This window comes from Cottoperca gobio, chromosome 22 (assembly GCF_900634415.1).
Source record: "Cottoperca gobio chromosome 22, fCotGob3.1, whole genome shotgun sequence".
Classification (NCBI taxonomy): Eukaryota; Metazoa; Chordata; class Actinopteri; order Perciformes; family Bovichtidae; genus Cottoperca; species Cottoperca gobio.
In genome coordinates this window covers 1,534,676-1,556,760 of record NC_041376.1, presented here as the reverse complement: position 1 = coordinate 1,556,760, position 22,085 = coordinate 1,534,676, and the positions used below count along the sequence as shown (strand labels likewise).

The window sequence follows — 22,085 nt, the reverse complement described above, 5'->3', positions numbered from 1 at the left end:
GACGTGTGATATATTGAACTTACACTTCAGGTGATCTCCTGCGGTGCCGTGTAAAAATAAGCAACATGGTCTTTAAAGGTTTCCCGTGAGGGACTTGACCCGGTTTGTTGTGTCCGCCTTCAGGAAGCTATAAACGAGATGAACGACGAGCTGCAGGAGAACGCCAGAGAGACGGAGCTGGAGCTGAGGGAGATGTTGGATCTGGGAGCCGCGAAAGTCCGAGAGTCGGAGAAACACGTCGAAGCTGCTCAGGAGACGGTCGCCGACTATCAGCAGACCATCAAGAAGTACCGCGAGCTCACCTCTCACCTGCAGGTACACGAAGCGCTTTTAGACACGCAGTCTGAATACACGCGCTTGTGTCTAATGATCTTTTTGCTTTTGCTGCAGGAGGTGAACAGAGAGCTGACCAGCCAGCAGGAGGCGTCAGCAGAGCTGCAGCAGCAGCCGGCGCCAGAGATGTTTGATTTCAAGATTAAGTTTGCAGAGACGAAGGCCTACGCCAAGGTCAGACACAGACGAGGCTTTTGTTCTGAATAATGAGTTCTTCTCAGTTTAAATGTCTCGGCTGTCTTTGGGTTTAGAGGTTGGAAAGTTGCTCTTCATCTCGAGTTGTAACTCCGGATCAAAGTGTGTAAACAGTCAAACATGCTCTGTTGTGTTTATTGTGCTCAGGCCATTGAGATGGAGCTGAGGAAGATGGAGGTGGGTCAGGCCAACAGACACGTTTCTCTTCTGACCTCCTTCATGCCCGAGTCCTTCCTTCGTCACGGCGGAGACCACGACTGCATCCTGGTGCTGCTGCTCATGCCCCGACTCATCTGCAAGGTAAACACAGCATCTGTTAAAGTGCTCCTCCCTGGTTTCACTGGAAACACGTCAAACTCCATCAGGAAGGTTCAACCTTTAGGTAAAGACATATTTCAGATTAAAGTGTTACATTCACGAGGGACAAAACTTGGAACAATAGTGAGTTTCAAAGAACTTTATAACTTCACTTAGAAAAGTTCAACCTCATCACAGACACCTCTTAGTATATAGTATAATATGTCGTTAAAGTTGAGTCATAGTTTTACATTTGAAGTAATGCGCCGTCACAGAAAGGAGTAAATATCAGTAAAATGACGCCTGAAATAGTGATTATCGTATTATTGTTACTGAAATATAGTTTGAAAGCGGCTGCAAATCGATACTTTAACCCTTTTTTGAATCTGTGCGTACGTCTGTGTGATGTTCTGTGTGTCTGCGTGTCTGCAGGCCGAGCTGATCAGCAGACAGGCCCAGGAGAAGTTCGATCTGAATGAGAACTGTGTGGAGCGAGCGGGGCTGAAGGGACCCGCCGGGGAGCAGCTGAGCTTCGCTGGCGGGCTGGTGTACTCGCTCTGTCTGCTGCAGGCCACGCTGCACAAATACGAGCAGTACGTGTCACAGAGTCTGAGCACTGAGATCATCAACAAGCTCTTCTGTGCTTAATTTGCACTTTTATTATTATACACATCCAATATTTAATACTGTGTGTGTGTGTGTGTGTGTGTGTGTGTGTGTGTGTGTGTGTGTGTGTGTGTGTGTGTGTGTGTGTGTGTGTGTGTGTGTGTGTGTGTGTGTGTGTGTGTGTGTGTGTCAGGGCTCTGGCTCAGTGCAGTGTGGACGTCTATAAGAAGATCGGCTCCTTGTACCAGGAGATGAGCGTCCACGAGCGCTCTCTGGACTTCCTCATCGACCTGCTGCACAAAGACCAGCTGGACGAGACGGTCAACGTGGAGCCGCTCACCAAGGCCATCAAATACTATCAGGTGCAGTTATAGATTATTGTTTCAATGATATCCAATGTAGCAACAATTTATTACACAAACTTTAGAACAAACACTTTGAAAGAAGTGAGAAAAACGACATACAAAGCATAACAAACGGAAACTTAGACAATAAAAACAGGAGCAGCGTCAGCAGAATATACAAAAACAGAAGAAAGTTGGAGAATCATAGTTTAGTGCAGGAAGTGGCTCCTGGACAGAAAGTGGCTCCTGGACAGGAAGTGGAGCCTGGGTAGGAAGTGGCTCCTGGACAGGAAGTGGCTTCAAAAACATCGACTTCGAGACAGAGGAACCAGGAAGTGCTCAAATGTTAACTCATCTCCAGGTTTTAGGACTCATTCCTGCAGCTATTGCGCACGAGTCCAACACAGAGCCGGTGTTGAATAGATTTGGTGTCCAACACGCTGTCTCCTCTCTCAGCACCTGTACAGCATCCACCTGGCGGATCAGAACGAGGACTGCACCATGCAGCTGGCCGATCACATCCGAGTGAGTACAAACACCAGGAATCCTAAACGAAGCAGAGCCACGTCATCCGTGTCATTTCTGACCTGCAGATTATGAGATTAGGAACATGATGGCTGTGTGTGTGTCCACGTGCAGTTTACCCAGAGTGCATTGGACTGCATGGCGGTGGAGGTCGGTCGTCTGCGGGCGTTCCTGCACACGGGTCAGGAGAAGGCCGACCTCGCCGTGCTGCTGAAGGACCTGGAGACGTCCTGCAGCGACATCCGACAGTTCTGCAAGAAGATTCGCCGCAGGATGCCGGGAACCGACGCGCCGGGCATCCCCGCGGCGCTCGACTTCGGACAACAGGTAACCACGGCAACCAAACCTCCTCACCGCCCACCGCTGCCGATCTTTGTTCTGTGACATTTTTAAGACGTGCCGTACCATCAACCTTTTTATACCAAATACTAAAAACTCTAAAAATCTAAAGTAAAGAATAAACAAACATGAACTCTAACTTTAGTTGTGTTGACCTTTGACCCGCAGGTGTGCGACACCCTCTCAGACTGCAGGAAACACCTGACCTGGGTGGTGGCGGTGCTGCAGGAGGTGGCAGCAGCTGGAGCTCAGATGATGTCTCCTCTCGGGGAGCAGGAGGGGCTGGCAGCCGTCAAACTGGAGGATGTGGCGTTCAAGGCAGGAGAGCAGGTCGGACTTTAATCCGCTAATTAAATCATTTTGAATAACAACAACCCGCAGGGACAAATCATCTGACTGCACACCATCATTTTCAGATTTATGGATCGCAGGGCGCCAACCCCTACGAGTGTCTGCGGCAGTCCTGTGGCATGGTCATAGCTACCATGAACAAGATGGCCACCGCCATGCAGGAGGGAGAATATGACTCGGAGAGGCCTCAGAACAAGGTGCGTGTCAAGAAGCAGCTGTGTGTTGCCGTGCACCTTCACATGAATGGAGCAGGATTTGATGTTTCTCTGTTTCTCTTCCATCAGAATCCTCCACCTGTGGATCTGCGCGCGGCGGCTCTACGAGCTGAGATCACCGACGCCGAAGGTCTCGGCATGAAGCTGGAGGACAGAGAGACGGTCATCAAAGAGCTGAAGAAGTCCCTGAAGATCAAGGTGAGTGACATGAAGTCACAAGAAGCTGTTCGAGTGGACGCAGGGTCATCTTCTGCAGGAGGAGGAGAGTGTCCATCTCTCCTAAACTTGAGGAGAAAAACAACAATAACAAAAAAGAAAACTAAGCTAACATAACTTCAAGCTAAAAGCAAAGATGCCAAACCTCCTGCATGTTTTAGTTCCATGAAACCTGTTTGTGTGTCTTCAGGGCGAGGAGCTGAGCGAGGCGAGCGTCCGCCTCAGTCTGCTGGAGAAGAAGCTGGACAGTTCGTCCAAAGACGCAGACGAGCGCGTTGAAAAGATCCAGACTCGACTGGACGAGGCGCAGACTCTGCTGAAGAAGAAGGAGAAGTGAGTAAATTGGCCTCCGACCGCACACGTCCTGTGAGACCTGCAGCTCAGCCGTGTTGTCCTCCTCTCTGCAGGGAGTTCGAGGAGACGATGGACGCTCTGCAGGCCGACATCGATCAGCTGGAGTCGGAGAAGGCCGAGCTGAAGCAGCGGATCAACAGCCAATCAAAGATGACGGTCGACGGGCTCAGAGGAACCGGCCCGTCAGGAATCGCCTCCATCGTCACAGGAGTCGCAGGAGGTGAGAAGAAAACTACATCACTACACAAGTCTTATATCAGCCCGACTAAAAATCATACTTTCAAACACTTTGTATTATTAACAGCCAATCTTTGTCTTCTTAATCTCTCATTAATCTCTCATTCACCCGCAGAGGAACAGAAAGGTATCGACCTGTTGATCTGCACGCTGATGTTTCACTGTGCATGAAATACTGCAGGCAGGATTTATTATTCAGGGTCTCTGCAGGTTATTAAAAGTCTTAAATTGAGTTTTTGGGACATGTTTAATCTCTGAATCCTCCCAACCAGGTTCATGAAATCTTTAGAAATGATTGTTATATACTGCTGGAAACAACTGGATTATTTTAAATGTAATAATAAATGAACGTTATATTGTTATGTGGCACTAAACCTGCAGAAACCTGATGTTAACACATTACACTGACGACCTTTGTGTGTGCATCATATCTACGAATGTGAGATTCATCCATCTAAACGTGCACATCATCCACACGCGTCGTCTTAATCTGTGCTTCATAATCTAAGAGCAGAGAAACAATCTTCAGATGTTTCGACACAAGAAGCATCAGATCTACAGTTTAATATGAAGTCCTGCATGCTTTAGGATTATCATATTATTTAGTTTATTTTATTATAAATTCATCACAGGATTCTTAAATCTTAATCTGCAAGTAAACAGATGTTTGTTGTGGAATAAATATTTAATTTTGTCCCGCAGCGAACATCATGTCCACCGTCGGTGCAGGTTCAGGTCTGCAGGTGGTCGACTCTCCTCTGATGAGTCAGCAGATTGAAGCTCAGAGACTCTGCATCAAACACCTGAAGAACGACAACAACAGGATGAAGGTACCTTTATGATGGAGACCCTCACGTGTGAATTATGTCTTAAATATGCAAAGGAGGAATAAATCAGTCGAGGAAAAATATTCAATCGTAATTTAAAAGCAGCCAAAATTATTTCAACAAATTCAGCATCGTTCAACTAAACTGTCGTTGTCGGAGCTCAGACCAGGAAATGAATAATAACTTTCTACATGTAGAGTTCAGTTATTACACATAAACCTCATCATGCCTCATCATGCTCCATGTTGCTGCTGTTACATCTGGATTTCCCTCGCAGGCTGAGAAGATGCGCGCTCAGCTCGCCGCCCTGCCTCCTCTTCACGTGACCAAACTTCCCTCCAGAGACGGAGGTCGTCCTGAAGTGCTCTCCAGCGCCCTCTACCGCAAGACGGACCAGCTCCTGGAGACTCTGCTGCAGATGAGCGCCAACGTGAAAGTCGTGGATATCACCGGGAAATCTCCAGGTCTGAGCCTCATGTCTCCAAACCCTGTTCCTGTGTCCACCAGTCTTAGTTTATACAAAGGTAGAATGATGACGGAGCAGCACCGGGATATAACTGTGTTTGTTGTCCTGCAGTGACTCCTGGCGCTCAGCTCCTGGAACAAACGGCTCGATTACAATCCCTGAGTGACACTCTGGGCCGACTGAAGGTGAACACTGATGAGTAAACAAAAAGAAATGTTTAAATTCCCTCCTTACGGGACGACGCAGGTAAATCTCCACCTTTCCTCTTCCTCTCTGTCAGGATGAAGTAGCGCAGCACGTCGTCCACCAACAACCTGGAGCTCGAGTCTCGTCTGATTTCGCGACGTTCCCTTCGACCTCGTTCGTTAAGGTGACGGCTTCAGACTTCTGCCTCATTAGATTAAATAAAATGTTTTAAAAGAAGTAATAGCTAAAAAATGTTCATCTTACAAATAACTAAAACGATTAAGTCAACGATTATTAAATACAACAAAACATTTGAGATTAAATTTACAGAAAGAAACAAGAAACCATTTTATTTAAAGCTGCAAACATCGTAATCAAAGAAAGACTTTTATTTTGAAGTCTTTAGCGTCAAACTAATTTTTATGGGTTTCACTATTTGTTAAGTTCTGCAGAACAACATCCAGCAGGTGCTTCAATCACTAAAGTATCTTCTGCTGTACCGTGAAGGTGTTCCTCTCGTCGGGGTTAAAGCCTCTTGCTCTTCTGTCTTCAGGCGAAGGAGGAGAAGCAGGGCGACACGGTGCTGGTGGGCCGGGTCATGGTGCCGTGTAGCCGCGGCCAGGAGCAGGTCCACCGCCTCGTCCTGTCGCAGTCTCAGCTGCAGAGAGTTCACAGTCTGCTGCGCACCTGAACGCTGCTGCACCTGAACGCTGCTGCACCAACACCTTCATCATCAGCCTGCTGACAGAGCACGTCAGACGATCTGCAGGAAATTAACTTCATCTTCTTTCAAATGCAACAAACCTGAAACAGTCGGGCAGTTTAATCTCAAGATCCCCACATATCAATTCAATGGGCTTTACTGGTGAATAACAACATTAGTTTAATGTGTCTTCACTTAAACAATGTCGATCCTGATCAACAGACCAGAACTCGCTGCCTTGTTTTGGTCTCAGCCAATTAGAGCTTAAATTATTATTCAATTATTCAATCTGCAGATAATTAAATTGTGATTATTTTAATCATTTTTCAGGCAAAAATGCCAAATTATTCACTGACTGCTTGTTAAATGTGAGGATTTGCTGCTTTATTTTGTCATAAGACAGAAAACAAGAAGTGTGAAGATGTCACGCGGTTCATTGTGACGAGTACTTTTCAGTTTTTAAACTTTTACAAACGACAAAACGTTAATGAAAATAACTCACGACTTAAATGTTAAAGTAAAACCCACTTAAAACCAGGAGAGCAGCGTTATGTGTCTGTGATACGACCTTCCTGTGACACTGACTATTATCAGTTATTGGACTTGTATTAAAGGCTGTTCTGGACGACAGCCCTGCAGACTGTAACGTACAGACCATCACAACCACATCCTCGTGTCACACGATCCTCGCCACTGCTGCGCTGCATGCTGCCCGCTGCCCGCTGCACAGATCCACTGATTGTTCTTGTTGTAGAATATTTCGACCCGTTTGGCCGCGGTGTGGAGCCGGTTTCTACGTCCCACTGTTGAAGCTCCGCAGTATTATCGAGGATCAGGACTGTTGTACACTTTTAATCAGGCGTCACTATTGTGTGCTCCATTTTTATAACTTTAACTGGCAAAAGGGAAAGAAAAGATTTAGAACATTAGATTTTTGTCCATTTAGTGGATATTTTACTGCGGTTTGATCAAAGAGACTTTTTGCACATGAGCGACGGGAGAAACCACAGAAGGAACTTTAGCTATGAAGTTACTGCAACGAGAGAAAGTGAGGATGTTGTGGACTGCACGGAGCAAAAGAAAGCTGGTTAACCTCGAGGGATTTACTGTGTAAAAAGCAGCTAAAACTAGATGTTCACGTTTATTTAAACGCTCAGATGAAGCATTATATGGCTGGAATTATCTCGTATTTATTACACTTGTTACCGTCTACTTTTACTTGCTCGGTATAAACGCTGGTTGTTGGTAAAGTTACTGAATTACAAAAAAGAAATGCAGAAATGTGTGCGTCACCTTCTGTTTAGCTGAGACTCCTGTTTCAAACTGTCCGAGCCTTAAAGCTGCAGCGTCGAGCGCCCGCCCGCCCGCCTTATGTTTGTTTACACCAAACCTTGTTTAACGCAAAACTACATCTTTGCCAAAGAATCTTTGTGTCACTACATCTGCCATGGCTGATTTAAAAAAGAATCTTTTAGTTCATTAATCCATGCTAATGATGTGTTCACATCGTGTTGTCATAACTTGAAGTTTTATTTTATAATTTCATTAATGGGCACAGTGCATCTACAGACGTTTTATTTATTCAACGTGTGAATCTGCAGCTCGTCTTACCTTCTTCCTCGTGTGGCTTCCTCTTGCACAACCGATAACCGATCAATAAAAGTTATTAAAGCCAATGTTTGTGTCTTCAATCAAAACGATGTGAATAATCTGTTTATTCTGACATTAAAACATCCGACAGTCTGTAAGTAGGAACAAATATCAAATAAACAAATGTCTGCGTTAAGTTAGGTAGTTTTGTTTTTAATGTTATTAAAATTGTGACAACGTCACTTCACTGATTTCATGTACAGTAAAAAAGGTGTGTGTGTGTGTGTGTGTGTGTGTGTGGTCACTGCCACGCGTCTCTCCTGCCGAGGACACGGCTCGTGATTCTCTGAAAGACACAAACGATTTTAATGAACACAAATATTAATCATCTGCGTCGTGCTTCTTATTGTCCTCGTTGGAAAACGTAATGAGGTCAAAGAAAGAAGTGAAGGAGAATCCATCTGCACGTCTACACGGAGCTCAGGGTGAGTACAGTACAGTGACACCTGTCAGACACAATCACCGCTACAAAGAAGGATGTCTTTAGTTCATCCAGTGTCCGAATGTTTAAATGTTGCTGCTGCAAGGGATTGTGGGACATCATCATGTCCTTTCCTTTAATAAAGGAGATAAGAAAGGAAGCATTGACGCTCCTTCAGCATGCAGAGAATTCAAACTCTTTGAATGGCGGCCACTTCACACTCATTTCACTCGGTTAGCTCTCAAAGTGAATGTGTGTGTTACCTTGTTGTAGAGCTGAGCCTTCAGCCGGTAAGATCGATACTCTGCTCTTCTTCGTTGCTCCTCTCTCCTCCTCTGCACCTCGGGAAGACTCTCGTAAATCCTGGAGAAGAGGCGCGTTAAGACAAAGCGTTAAAGGTAATATGAACGTCATCACAAGACTCGTAATACAGAAACATTTAATACAACAGTCGTAGCTGAAATGTCAGGATGTTATTAGTTCCAAAATAATTTATTATGATATGGAATCAACAGTGAAGCCGTGTCATCATCAAGGTAAAAAGATCTTACGTTATATATTATATTACTGCTTTCTGACCATTTTAAACACTAATCATCTTTGTACTTTCAATGAACTGGAGACATGTTGACAACCAGATGTAGCTACTAAAATATTAGAAAGTATTGTTGGAATAATAAATCCTACGTCAGAAAGTCTTACTGTTTGGATCTCTGAATCATCTCCTTCCTGGGAACAGCCCTCCTGAGCAGAGCGGCGCCTAAACCATAAATAACAACACAACCAGTAGCGGTCAGACAGAACAGCAGCAACACCCCAGGTAATGTTCCCCACGTTACGATCAGAGCTAAAGTATGGAGCCGGTTTGGTGTCGGGTACCTGCCGGCTTCGCCAGCCTCCCTGGTCCTCCGGGCCGGCTGAAGAGTTCGTCTCTCTCTCTGCTGAAGACTTCCTGCAGCTTCCTCTCCTCCACCTGCAGAGCCAGGCGCTTCACCCTCCACCTGGACTGAGAGATGAACTCTGGACGACGCGTCTCCAGAGCCTCCTGCAGGATGGAAGAGGAACATTAATGTTAATAACCCTCCTGATCTTTATTGACAAGACTTTAATGAAGACAAACCAACATCAAGGATTTAAAACTTTCTTCTTGCATTTAGTTCCAGCTGCAGTGTGGCCCTTTGTCCCCCCCCTGCTGGCAGTGAGAGCAACTACACAAACACTCACAGCTGCACAATGTCCTTTATTTGGATAAACTTCGGTTCTAAAAACAAAATGACACGATGTGAAAACGTCGATGTTCAGGCGAAGAATAAGGTCAACAGTAACAGATTTACTTTAATCGTTTTTGAAACGTCTTAAATTCAAATGTTCTAAATTGTACCTTTTATTTTATTTAAACTTCTTTTCCTTTCAGTGATAAAAATCTATAAACACTTTCCTCTCTTCTGTTTTGTACCAACCTGCAGAGAGATGCGTGCCAGACCGGAGGACATTGTTTTGGTTCTTGGATCTAAATCGGGTTCCGCTTGATGTTTGTTTCCGTCTTCGTGGATTTGTCTCTGTCGGAGCGGTTCTCTCCATGGATGGGTTTTGCTGTACGGTTCAAACCAGGCGGCGCTCGGCCTCCACGTTGACTCCTCTTCTTCTGGCCGGTTCTCCTTCCTCGCCTCTGATCTCAGGTCGTCCGCAGAGATGAACCATGAAACACCTGGAGAGGAGCAACACATCAACACATCAACACAAGGATTTAGTTTTACATAAAACATGCGTGCATCATTTGTAGCCTGACGTACCTTCAGGGTGGCTCTTTGGCGGGCTTCTCTTGCTCTGCTTCTGTAACCCGTGACTCCTCCGCCCTCCTCTTCCTCTCTCTAAGCTGCACGAGGAAGATATGATCTGTCTGGATGTTCGGGCTTCAGCGGGCGAAGGGAATGTCGTTCCAACATCTCTGGTGTGACGTCGAGTCCCATTACTGACAATCTCCAGGTCACCTGAGCAAAATCAAAACAAGAGTGAGAAGAATTAAAAGCTGTTTGAATAGTTTGAAGCTTTATTCATAACGTCGACATTCAAAATCTAAATCAACATCTTGGCAGGTTTATTCATTGTGTTTAAACCTGGTGTTTCTGCACAGCTGCACTAATATTATTTATATTAAACTATTAGTAGGATTAGACTCCAGTGGTTGTTTCAGACTCTGAAGTTATTAGAAATGTTTGGATCAGAGTGTTTAGTCCAAAAGTCACTTTTACTGAAAAAAGAAAAGATTTTTATCGAATCAAATATTCTTCAAACCATATTTGTTGGTTATTTCTTTAAAAAACAAAAACATTTTCACTTTGCTCTCCTGCTTGTTGCACACAAAGGGAAGTATGCACCATTAATACACCTGTGTGTAATAATACACCTGTATTAATACAGGTGTATTAATACACCTGTGTGTAATAATACACCTGTATTAATACACCTGTAATAATACACCTGTGTGTAATAATACAGGTGTATTAATACACCTGTGTGTAATAATACAGGTGTAATAATACACCTGTGTGTAATACAGTACACCTGTGTGTAATAATACAGGTGTATTAATACACCTGTATGTAATAATACACCTGTGTGTAATAATACACCTGTATGTAATAATACACCTGTGTGTAATAATACACCTGTGTGTAATAATACACCTGTGTGTATTAATACACCTGTATTAATACAGGTGTATTAATACACCTGTAATAATACACCTGTAATAATACACCTGTAATAATACACCTGTAATAATACACCTGTATTAATACACCTGTGTATTATTACACACAGGTGTATTACACACAGGTGTATTAATACAGGTGTATTAATACAGGTGTGTGTATTATTACACACAGGTGTATTAATACAGGTGTATTAATACACCTGTATTAATACACCTGTAATAATACACACACCTGTATTAATACACCTGTAATAATACACCTGTGTGTAATAATACACCTGTATTAATACACCTGTGTATTATTACACACAGGTGTATTACACACAGGTGTATTAATACAGGTGTATTAATACAGGTGTGTGTATTATTACACACAGGTGTATTAATACAGGTGTATTAACGGACCATTCTAGCAGGAATTTAACAAATGACATTTACATATCCACGATAACATAAATTATATGTCTTTGAAGTCGTGACGTCATAAAATATTACGACAGACAATCAAAGCTTTATTCAAACACCTCCAGAGAAGCTTTGAATGAACAAAAAGACATTCAGTAGCTCGAAGAAGAACCTTAAAATAATAATTGATGTCATTTCGATTAATGTGCAAACAGATAAATAAATATGTTGCCTTCTTCCATTTTTGCATGACGGCAGTAAAAGTCCGGCTCAAACATGTTCTACATTTGTAGTGAATGTAGAACACAAACAAACTCCATGAGTACGTTATTTTCCCAAATATAAGATGATCTGGGTAAAGGTTTCCCAACATCAAAGACTTTCAGACCTCTGGCTGCACTGACCTGCCTGGACGCCTCTGCTCACCACTCTCACAGCCTTCATGGCCGCCAGAGTCCTGGAGGGGCCGCGGTGCGACGGGACGGGGAAGGTGCACGTCGATGATGCAGAATCAGCAGCAACCTGAAGACATCAAACATTTAGAGCTGTGTGTGTGTGTGCGTGTGTGCGTGTGTGTGTGTGTGTGTGATTAAGTTGGGGTCCTGTTATAAAGACAACAGAGCGATTGTTAATGTTGTTGCTCTCCCTACTATTAGTCTAAACGTCTGCTGTGACGAAGGCCTGTGAGTTGCTGACACACCTGCGACCTACATACATGTGTAGATTTATTCAGACGTCCACATTCAGTCATGAATTACAAAGACGTTCCTCCTTTTAAAGAAGTTCCTCTTTGGAGGATCAAAAACAAAGAATAACTTCACAAGTGTTTCTCATTGAAACATGTTGGTGCAATATTTGAACTATATGATTTCCAAGGCTACACATTTCCTAAAGTAATAACTGTAAAGCCTTATGAAGGTTGATTTGTCACTTAAACAAAGCGTTGAAAGACACATAATACAATAAACAAAGTATAAAAGGGACGACTCATTAAACAAATGGGTACAATAAGATCAACAACACAGACTCGACGCTCGCACCTGGAGGGAGATGAGCAGCAACCAGCTTCAAGTCAAAGCTGTGATAAATAAATAATAAATAAATAATGCTCCTCTACACATCTGTCATCCTCACACACATCCTCACACACATCCTCACACACATCTGTATTAATGCGCTTCACTTCAGAGTGATATGCAGATGCACTCACTGTGGATTCATCGGTGCCGCTGGTCTCTGACAGTGTGACGATGTTTCTTCCTCTCCTCTGCTCCCCCCCTTCTTTCTGCTTGTTGATGGTGCTGTACAGTTTACTGAGGCCGGAGCTCGTTTTCAGGCTCTGGACTCGGTGAGCGCCGAAGGCTCGGACCAGCCGCGCCGTGTCCACGGTGGACAGGGAGCCGGACGCGGTGGACAAGGTCTCTGACTCGTCCCTGTCTGCAGGACAGAGGTGCTGACTCTGAGACGAGCTGGAGGTGAAGGAAGAAGAAGTTTCTTCCACCTGCAGCCTCCGTGTCCAGGCCTGACGAGGGACCGGAGGTTCACACCCTACTCCAGTATCCTTCGCTCTCCGTCCTCGCTTCTCTTCTTGTAGTTCTGTGCCATGAATAAGACGGGACAGGCGTTCGAGCCGCTCCAGCAGCGATGCCTCTCTGTCGCTGGTCGGTCGGGAATCCTCCCGGCTCCGACGATCACAGAACTTCTCCCACAGCCGGTCCAGAGTGCTGCTCTGCGGGGCGGCGGGGTGACGGAGGCCAGAGTCCCTCCCCTGGTGTCCCTCACTTCCTGCCTGAGGGGCAGAGCTTGTGGTGAGGTGATGGCTCGCCTCGTCGTAGTCCACTTCCACGTGAACTGGCTGAAATCTCACACGGCTCGGCTCCGGTTGATGGTAGCTGGGGAACTGCACCGGGCTCGTGCCCTGGTCTCTCGTGGATAACGTCACTCTGCTGAAAGCAGCTGATAACTGAGAGGGTTTATCAGCGGATACAGAAGCACCTGAGGAGAGAGGCGACAGGTAACTAACATATCACCATGATGAAACAAGTCCCCGGTTTATTCCTTACATTAATAAACATTACATTTAATAAATTAGAAAATACTGTCAGCCATTAAAAAAATATCTATTCGCCAAGTTTTTAGTAATAAAAAGCTCTACGGTGTGAGTGACATGTGAACATCTGTAAGCAGCTTCAGAGTACAGAGAAGTCCCTTCAGCACATTCACATTCAGAAGGTTTCTGTAATAAGGATTTAATATATGATATATGTACAAATGAACAATTAAAGACAAGCCAACGTAATAACTGCGTGCTGTGTGTGTGCATGCTCCGCTCACCTCTGGGCTCGTGCATGTTGAAGCTGGCTGTCTTCAGCCTCTTGCTGTAGATGCCCTCTGAGTGTCTGATGGGGACTCCACGGTCCAACCCGGCGTCTCGGTGTCCGAGGACGTCACTGCTGAAGCGTGGGGGCACAGCGTCGTCTGAGCCTGGTCAGAATTCAAAGGTGGCTCGTTACCTCATCATCTCTGAGATGAACAACACGGCCACTACAGTGAGCAGAATGCTTGTTTTCCAGCCAGTAAAGAACAGAAGGTATGGAGGGTGCAGTCCCCCGCCTCTCGCTCCGTCTCTGCTGGAGCTCTGCCTTTGTCTCACTCAGCCCCTGAACATGAATAATTAATGTGGTGCTGGTGTAGGTTACAATAGAGCAGCTGCTACACAAACAGGACAACGTGAGCAGAGCTCCTCCTTCAACTGACGACTCAGTTCTTCTGCATTTGATAAATCTTTCACATTTGTTTTGTTATGTTTGAGTTTAGACACATTGCTCACAATTTAATTTCAGGTTCATCAATCCTGAGTTGTGAGGGCCACACAGTCAGACTGCCTCTCAGGGGGAGCCCCACAACGTGTAGTCGCTTAGTGGACATTGTGGCTATCAGTCAGTGTTGAATGTGATCAAAGTTGCTCAATAAAATGATATTAGAGACAAATGTACCTGTGTGGGAGCTCTCCATGGTGGTGTCAGAGCGGTCGGTGGAGGAGACGTCAGCTTCTATCTGAGGGACGTAGAAAAGCTCCTCACTACCGCGGGGTTTATAAGGCAACAGCACAGGCACGGCTGTAAGAGGAGAGGGAACACACAACCATCTTTACCTACCACAGATTGTGTTACACCGTTACACCCTGATCTTATACTGTTACAATTACATTCTATAGTTTCATAACAAGCCTACCTGGTGTTTCAGTGGTTAAAGGTCTCCTGTGACGTGGTGTAAAGGACTGTGTGGAGGTCTTCCTTCCCTGAAGCACAGCCGTTGTAAACAGAGTGGAGCTGTCAGCTCTTTCAGGCCCCCGCTGTCTTATCGGCTCTCTGGTGTCGTACCACTCGGGTGGACTGGACAAACCGACACCTTCGTCCGGACTGCTGGCAGCAGAAGAGTGTCTGAGGGGGACAAACTCTTTATGTTGCAGCCTCCTAACAGCATCAGTGTGATCAGTGGCTTTGGGGGACAGCGTGAGATGGACATGCGAGACTTGACCCGTCCTGTCTGGTGATTCAGATGTGGATGAACCTGTGGCCTGTTCGTCTTCATACCCAACACCAGCAACAGAGCTGACCTGGACGGATAACTCGTCATCTCGCCTGACAGGCGGTGTGTTGTCCTCTTCAGCATTCACATCCTCTCCACTTAAAACCTGTGAGGGTGGTGGAGGTTCTTCAAACGGGCCTCCGACAGCGTCTTGCCTCGTCTGATTCCCCGGTGCTGATGTCAGGTTACTGCTTGGTTTAAATATTGATACAGGCTCCCTGGTTGTCTTTTCTTCTTCATCCAGAGGAGGAAGCTGCCTGTTAGCTTGAGGAAGTTCTCCTGTGGAGAGCTCAGCCAGGTGGAGCAGCCCTGCAGCTGGACTGAGGGGAGGTGCAGGCGACGTGGAGGGAGAGGGGGAGGTGGAGCGCCTGCGAGTGGCGATGGTGATAGATGTGAGGGCCTGAGGGTTTGTTCTAGGGAGGGTTACCCCTTCTCTGGCAGCGATCTCACGTATCTGAGCCTCTAGATCTGGGCGAAGGTTTCGAAGCTGCACGCTGGAGTCAGAGAGATCTGTGTGGAGGCCATGCAGCGGCTGGGATGGCTGGTTGTCAGCAGCACCGAGTGGAGTCAGTGTCTGAGGTAGATCCGGCCCCCTTAAGACTTGAAGACTGGACGCTGCACTGCTCTCTGTATCTGTGCTTCCCTGACTCTGAAACAATGAGCAGAAAAGATCTTAGTGTATGTTATCGCATATTACTTATAACCCATATAATGATACATCCACCACAAACATCCACAGAGAAACATTTTGCACCGCAACATTGGAAACATGGGAAAGTCTAAATTCATGTTTCCATAAGTGTAACATGCGTCTGTGACACACCATGCCTGCAACACAGCAGTTACCTGAAGCGTGACACCTGCACCGTCCACACGTTGTAGGCACACATCAAAATGACAATTGTTCAATATATTACACTAAACATGTGTTATTGTAAATGTACAGTATAAATGGAAGTAAACTGAATGAAACGTTTAGAATTCGGACTGATAAAGAGTTCTTCACCTTTATTGGGTTTTTCAACAGCAGCTCTCTCTTGATCTCTTCAATCCGCTTTCTGTCTTCTTTGTCCAACTCCAGCGGCGCACACTGCTGCCCCGAGAGCTTCATCTTTATCCACTCTGGTAATGATTATAATAATAACCTTCATTTATATAGCGCTTTTCAAAACAAAGTTACAGAAAGGGACAAACAATATATATATTTTAAAAAGTTTAAGTTGTACAACATTGACCAAAGGAGGTAAATTAAAATATTAAAATACAAAATGATTCAATAACAGAAAAGTTAAGAGGATGCCTTTGTGTATAAATGTCAAAGCACACTCTGAAAATAAGTAATTTGTGCTCGTGCAGACGATTGGTGCAAGATTGTATATTTGTTCACATGAACACCACGTGCACCCTCTCACCTCTGGCTTTGCTCTCCTCCTGGTCAGTGACGCTGGTTGTGCTGGACACCATGGTGGCTGGAGATTCGCTCTGCAGTAACTGTGCCACTCTGACCGCCAGCGAGCTCTGACTGCTCCCATCACTCATCACTCCTTGATCACTGTCCTCGAGGACGGGCGAGGGGGAGCTGCTCTGCACAGGACCTTCCAGAGTATCCTGCTTATCCTCCTCTGTGACAACCGCTGTGTCTGCAGGAGTAGAGGTGAGCTGTTGTGTACTCGAACCTGGTGACGGTGTGATGGCTGGTGGCTGTGGGCGGGCGGTGTTGTCAGGGGGAGCAGCACTGCAGCCCTCAGGCTCTGCACGTCGGGCTGACTGGGAGAGGACAAGGGACGACCCTGCGCCTCTACTAGCAGTGCTATCCTGTGGCCTTCTGTGTGCACCTGTGTCCGGTGAGGTAACAAGAGCTTGTGTGGACGGATAGTTAGGTTGCCCCAATGAAGTCAGACTCTCTCGACCTACAGAGTTTTCTCTCCCTGAGGTCAGCATGGAGTCGGACGAGGATCTGGCCCACGACAGGGAGGATCGAGTTCTGGGATCCTCAGTAGCAGAGGAGGGGGAGTCCTGCAGTCTGCTGCTTTTCTTCCTCAGTGAGAGAAAGATGTCATTGTCAGAGAGCAGTCGGGGCGCTGCAGGAGAGAATGAGGAAGACCCAGAAGACACCACGCTCTCCGCCTGAGAGAGCAGTTTACGGATCTCCAACAAGGCCTTGGAGCTAACGATAGAATCTTCTGCGCTTTGCTCCAAACTGCAGCTTGTTTGCAACGGAGACTCAAAGTCCCTATCCCCAAACCGAGCCTTGGTAGCTATCGAGAGGTCAGAGTCGTCCCCGTCTCCGAGCTGGATGGTGTTCTGGCTGCTGGTTAAGCTGCTGTCCATGTGCTGTTGCTGGGAGGAAGGATAAGAGTCCTCATCGGGCAGGGAGGAGGGAGCCAGTCTGCGTTCTCTCTGCATAGCTTCTGTATCTGATGAAGGAGAAGCTCGCCTGGTCCCCTCTGGGATAGAAACACCTGGACCAAGACTGTCCAGGCTCAACGGGATGGATGTACTGGAGTCCACTGACAGAATGCTGGACATGGAAAACTCTCCTTTCTGGGGGGTGCCACCTGAAAATACAATATGAGAGCTTTTTATGTTTTTATAAACACATTTTTTTTGTATCATACTATATTTACTCTTTGGGCACATGGGACTTAAAATATAATGAAACATATAGAAACAAACAGAAAGGTGTAAACGCTGCGACCTCGTGAATGTTCTGTATTTCTTGTCTTTACCTTCGGAGGGTAAGGCGCTCTTGGTTGGTGTTCCAATAGATCCTTTAATTGTACTGAGATCAGTAGGAGAGAATTCCGGCTCTCTGATTGGCCCTCTGGGTGCAAATGGAGTTAGAATTGATGAGGGCGACTGGTCAATACCCAGGTTACGGAGATACAACTGTAGGAAATACAGAAGACATCAGGATTAGGAATATAACTCCACCACAATAACGCTGCTCATGCTTAGTGAAATTAACTTTTTGTTTATTATCTGCTGAATCTGCAATAACAACTACACACTAGTCCAGTCCTAAACATAGATTCTTTTAAATTTAAGAAATCCTACTCTTGTGTTTATAGGATTTTCAGTTTTTCAATTACCGGAATGAGTTCTTCAATGTTGAGCTCTGGCGGCCCGGGTGGTGGCGTTGGTAGTTTTGAAGTCCAGTACGGGACATAGTTATCGACCTCCAGGCTGACAACAGAAGACGCTCCGATGGAAGTTCCTAATTGAATTCCACTGTTGTAACTATCTTGGGAACTTGAGAGTGTCAAATCTCGATCGAATGACACATCACTGAACTGACCGAGGCTCATGCGAGGCGAGGGTTGAACTGTGACGCTTGGCTGATGATGAGTCTCACTGATCTCTTCTTCTGCGGGTCTTTTGTTCTGCTGATCTTTCTGCACTGACATGACAATGGTGCTCAGAGAAGAGTGGGACTGTGACCTGTCATAGGGTGATGCAGAGGGTCTTGTTGCAGACCCAGTGTTATCTTTGTCACTTGGCGCACTGCCCACCGCCTCCCCTCTTCTTGGAGAAGAAGAGCCAGAGGGAGCTGTGGTGGAGCTCTGTGTGACATTCTGATGGGGCGCACTTGAAACGGGAGGCTGTTGTAAACTCTGCTGACTCAGGATGTGATTCAGGGGTTCAGATACTGCATAGTAAGCCTTCTTTTTAGGAGCGATGCCAGACAATCCTTGCAGTGCCAAGCCATCGAAAAGTGACGCCTTGCCTGAACTCTGATTTGCCCTCCAAGCGTCGACTTTCTGCATGTAGTTGAGACTTGGGAGAGACTGGACCTTTGCAGAGGAAGCTTCTTCTTGGCTCTGAATGGCTGTTTCTGGAAGTGGAGAGATCCTTGTGTTTGACTCATATGAGTTCTCTTTATTGGATTCTATGGCAGAGAGTTGCCCTAATTTAACCTTGACACTGGATTTGGGTGGGGCTTTAAACACCCCCGGAGTGGATTGAGACTGTGGAAGGAAACCCAGGTAGGACCCATCAATCCCCGTTTGGTTCCCTGAGAGCCAGAGGTCTTGCTCTCTGCGACCCCGTTCAACACCTGCTGAAAACGGTCCTGTCCACTGCAGGCCACCCACATTTGCTCTAGTCACACTTGGCTTGCCTTCAGACGTCCCTGTGGGGTATGGTGTGAGAGGTTGACCAGGTGGTGTAGGACCTTTCCGCTGTTGGTTTTTAGATTCAGCTTCACGGCTGCTGCGCCTCTCTACCTCAGACAGCAGCTCTCTGTGCAACTCTTCACTACTGTCATCAGGTTTAGTGCTGCGAGACCCCATGGTGATGTTACAGACCTCAGACGACAATGATCGGTCAGGGAATAAATCTCTGGCAGGTTGTTTTGTGAGCTGCTGGGGAAGAGAAGCTTCACCTGGAGGACCTTCTCTTCTAACCAAGCTTTGTTCAATGCCTGGTTTGCAAACTTGAGCGCTTTTACATTCTTCTGCAAAAGATGCAGCGGCCTTCACAGAGGTCTCAGAGGCAGAGGAAACAGCACTACTACTGCTGCTTGGCATGCCAATATCTTTCTGAAGCAGCTCCAGAAGATGCTGGGCAGGAATATCCTTACTCAGAAAGAATGTCTCATCTTCAACAGCCTCTCCTACGGGCTTGTCTGGAGGATCAGTTTGTGTCTCTGAGTCCTTCTCTCTGGTACCTGAATCATCTCTGGATAGTACTCCCCGCCTGTCCGTGGTGGCAATTGGTGAGGAGTGAACAGTTTCCTCTCGTCTGCCTTCGTCTCCTGGTGACAAACTGTGCTGGGACAGAGAGCAGTAGCTGCTCACTCCTCCTTCAGAAAGGACGGTTGTCTGAGCCAAAGGGTGCTGGGACAGTGAGTCAGAGGCCCGAGTGGTTCGATCCTGGGGTGGAACGTGAAACCTCTCTGATGCCATGGAAATGTCGGGGTACGCCCTTTAAAAAGTAAATAAATAAAGTTATAAACTTCTGAACATTCAAATGACATGTTGTAGACAATTGACCACAGAACTAATATTTCTTTCTTTACCTTAAAGGGGCAAATTCACTGTCGCTTTGTTGGAATAAAGAATATTCATCAAAGTTGTGTTCAACTCTAGAGTTTACAGGCAACAGGGAAAGGGCTGGAGACAGGTTACTGTCCTGAAATGCTGATGATACAGAAAATGTTATTCACGTCATGAACAGGTTTACAACTTACAACTGAAGTATACATCCTACAAGCGTAATGTATGCAAACCATCACTGCCTTAAACTTCCCATTATCATGACATCCAAGGTGATGCATTATCAACTTTACAACTTGAAATGGGATTTTCCATACAAACACATAACGAACAAAAATGTCCCAAGAAATCTCAGAATGCCACCAAGATTGTTAAAAAGAAAGAAACTCTCTAAATAATTTACACACTAATTACCATTTTTAAAAGTGCCTACCAAATTTATTTTTATTTTGAGTCTAAACTACATTTCCAACAACACATTTTGTTCTACATTACCTAATACTATTCAACATTTATTATGACAAAAAATAGAATGAAATTCATTCTTGTACTCAATGTACCTGGCTGATAAGAGCGTCCCCATCGCTGTTGAAGCTCCCAGTCATCTGTTTCCCGCCTGGGCTGCCTCTGGTTCTGACGGCTATGACTTTGAGCTCCCAGTTGGTTTACGGATGTTTGTCCAACAGACTGACTTACATCTTGATCTGCTGGCAACCGAGGGGATGCCGCCATCCTCTGTGAATCAAATCACCAAACAAAATAATTCACTGTTACTGTCCTCTTGTGCCATTTAACACAGCAGTGTAACCTATTGTGTAACTTGAACAGTTTCTCTGGAGGTTTAAAACAACAACTGCTGTCGGCTCTAGAGTTGATGGCGGAGAGGAGCATATTATCCATCCTGGAAAATGTCTCACACCACCTCAACAACCTAATATATTTCTGGAAGAAGGGTCCCTCCTCTGTTGCTTTCTGAGGTGTCTTCCATTCTTTCTGGGTTAGTTGTGAGTTTCGGCTTGAAACTGCTGTTTCTCTTTGACAGTGCAGTTTTATGCCGTTGTTCTGGCTGCACTGCAGATGACCTGGCCTCTGTAAAGCTGTCAGCCATCAAGGGAAACATTAATGCTAGATCTAGATGATAGCTGTCAAATGCTGCAAAAGGGTAGTCGATATAATACAACCCACCTTTGTAGTAATGGTTGCCGTTCCAAATAAGTTCCTTTGTAAAAACATATCTAACTACATTTTATTAAATATCACAAATCAATTAGTTGTGAAGCATATCAGAAAGTTAGCTAAACGCAACAGGTTACTGTTAGCTTAGTGAGAGACACATGACTACGCTCTGTATAATCTGCATACCATTTCTTAAGGTTAGCAATTTGCAATTTAGTCGTCATTAGCTACTAACGATGAGAATGCAATTACGTTTAACAGGAGTAACTTGGGTTAACCGTCTGTTAGCTAGCCGATAAATTAGCTAACAACCTAGTCAAGCGTTTAGCAGTTAGCAAGCTATTAACAACGGCCAGCGTTGGGTAAACGTTAGCCAGATTTAACCGGGTAAAAGCGAACAAAACGGCGACACAAAAGACTGCACAACATAATGTTCAAACCAGGAATACAGTTAAAGTTATATAAATAACCTCTGGAAGCTCCACGTTGTTGTTGTTTACACACTGAGCGTGCTTCCTACTACTCGTATCCAAGGAGCGTTGCTAGGAAATGTGGGGAAAACCCGGAAACTCGCGCGGGAGGAGAGCAGAGGGCGCGAGATGTGGTTTGAACTGAAGAACGCAAACGGTCGTCTATTGAACAGATGATCACTCGCGTGCAGTTTGAAAAAATAAAAATAATAAATAAATACATACATTTAAAAATGAATGAAAGAAATTAAAAAGTAAATAAAAAAAAGTGAAAATTAAATAAGAAAGTTAATTAATAAATAGGGGAATTAATTCAAAGGTAAATTAATAAAGAAGCAAATTAAAACAAAAATATAAATGTATGTCACATTTTATCAGTAATTAGTCGTCCATAGTTTCACATATCCCTAAATTGTTTGTATATTTATATTTTTTAGTTAGTGCAAGTGTAGTGTACAAGATAAC

General features: G+C 45.3%; 2 protein-coding genes across 11 annotated transcripts in view; one reads left to right on the top strand and one right to left on the bottom strand.

Moving 5' to 3' along the window:
- dctn1b (dynactin 1b) overlaps window positions 1-7,870 on the top strand; it is a 39,272-nt gene extending 31,402 nt beyond the window's left edge. For 6 of the 8 annotated variants that reach the window (XM_029459992.1, XM_029459993.1, XM_029459991.1 and 3 more), the window contains 18 exons: window positions 124-315; window positions 391-507; window positions 676-828; window positions 1,258-1,418; window positions 1,625-1,793; window positions 2,232-2,300; window positions 2,415-2,627; window positions 2,808-2,969; window positions 3,056-3,187; window positions 3,275-3,403; window positions 3,612-3,754; window positions 3,829-3,995; window positions 4,128-4,139; window positions 4,715-4,842; window positions 5,117-5,303; window positions 5,417-5,490; window positions 5,586-5,675; window positions 6,045-7,870. In XM_029459992.1, coding sequence (XP_029315852.1) covers window positions 124-315; window positions 391-507; window positions 676-828; window positions 1,258-1,418; window positions 1,625-1,793; window positions 2,232-2,300; window positions 2,415-2,627; window positions 2,808-2,969; window positions 3,056-3,187; window positions 3,275-3,403; window positions 3,612-3,754; window positions 3,829-3,995; window positions 4,128-4,139; window positions 4,715-4,842; window positions 5,117-5,303; window positions 5,417-5,490; window positions 5,586-5,675; window positions 6,045-6,182 — 2,436 coding nt within the window. In that variant the 3' untranslated portion in view covers window positions 6,183-7,870. The remainder of the gene's footprint in view (window positions 1-123; window positions 316-390; window positions 508-675; window positions 829-1,257; window positions 1,419-1,624; window positions 1,794-2,231; window positions 2,301-2,414; window positions 2,628-2,807; window positions 2,970-3,055; window positions 3,188-3,274; window positions 3,404-3,611; window positions 3,755-3,828; window positions 3,996-4,127; window positions 4,140-4,714; window positions 4,843-5,116; window positions 5,304-5,416; window positions 5,491-5,585; window positions 5,676-6,044) is intronic. The other 2 variants (XM_029459987.1, XM_029459990.1) reach the window with 1 other exon arrangement.
- On the bottom strand, window positions 1,569-21,948 carry alms1 (ALMS1 centrosome and basal body associated protein). 3 transcript variants are annotated; one of them, XM_029459984.1, is made up of 19 exons: window positions 21,621-21,948; window positions 20,535-20,709; window positions 19,998-20,118; window positions 18,070-19,903; window positions 17,707-17,866; window positions 16,390-17,535; window positions 15,984-16,099; window positions 14,621-15,626; window positions 14,383-14,505; window positions 13,721-13,870; window positions 12,597-13,381; window positions 11,791-11,908; window positions 10,059-10,256; window positions 9,726-9,973; window positions 9,145-9,310; window positions 8,968-9,025; window positions 8,529-8,628; window positions 8,056-8,130; window positions 1,569-1,621 (listed from the first exon to the last, which is right to left on the bottom strand). In XM_029459984.1, exons 2-18 carry the CDS (start codon window positions 20,704-20,706, stop codon window positions 8,086-8,088), a joined length of 6,546 nt encoding a protein of 2,181 aa, XP_029315844.1. In that variant the 5' UTR covers window positions 20,707-20,709; window positions 21,621-21,948; the 3' UTR covers window positions 1,569-1,621; window positions 8,056-8,085. The 3 variants fall into 3 exon arrangements, with proteins under 3 accessions (XP_029315844.1, XP_029315842.1, XP_029315845.1); XM_029459982.1 differs by lacking the exon at window positions 1,569-1,621 and having other exon boundaries at window positions 7,143-8,130; XM_029459985.1 differs by lacking the exons at window positions 1,569-1,621; window positions 8,056-8,130 and adding an exon at window positions 8,191-8,399.
- Between the last annotated feature and the right edge of the window lie 137 nt (window positions 21,949-22,085).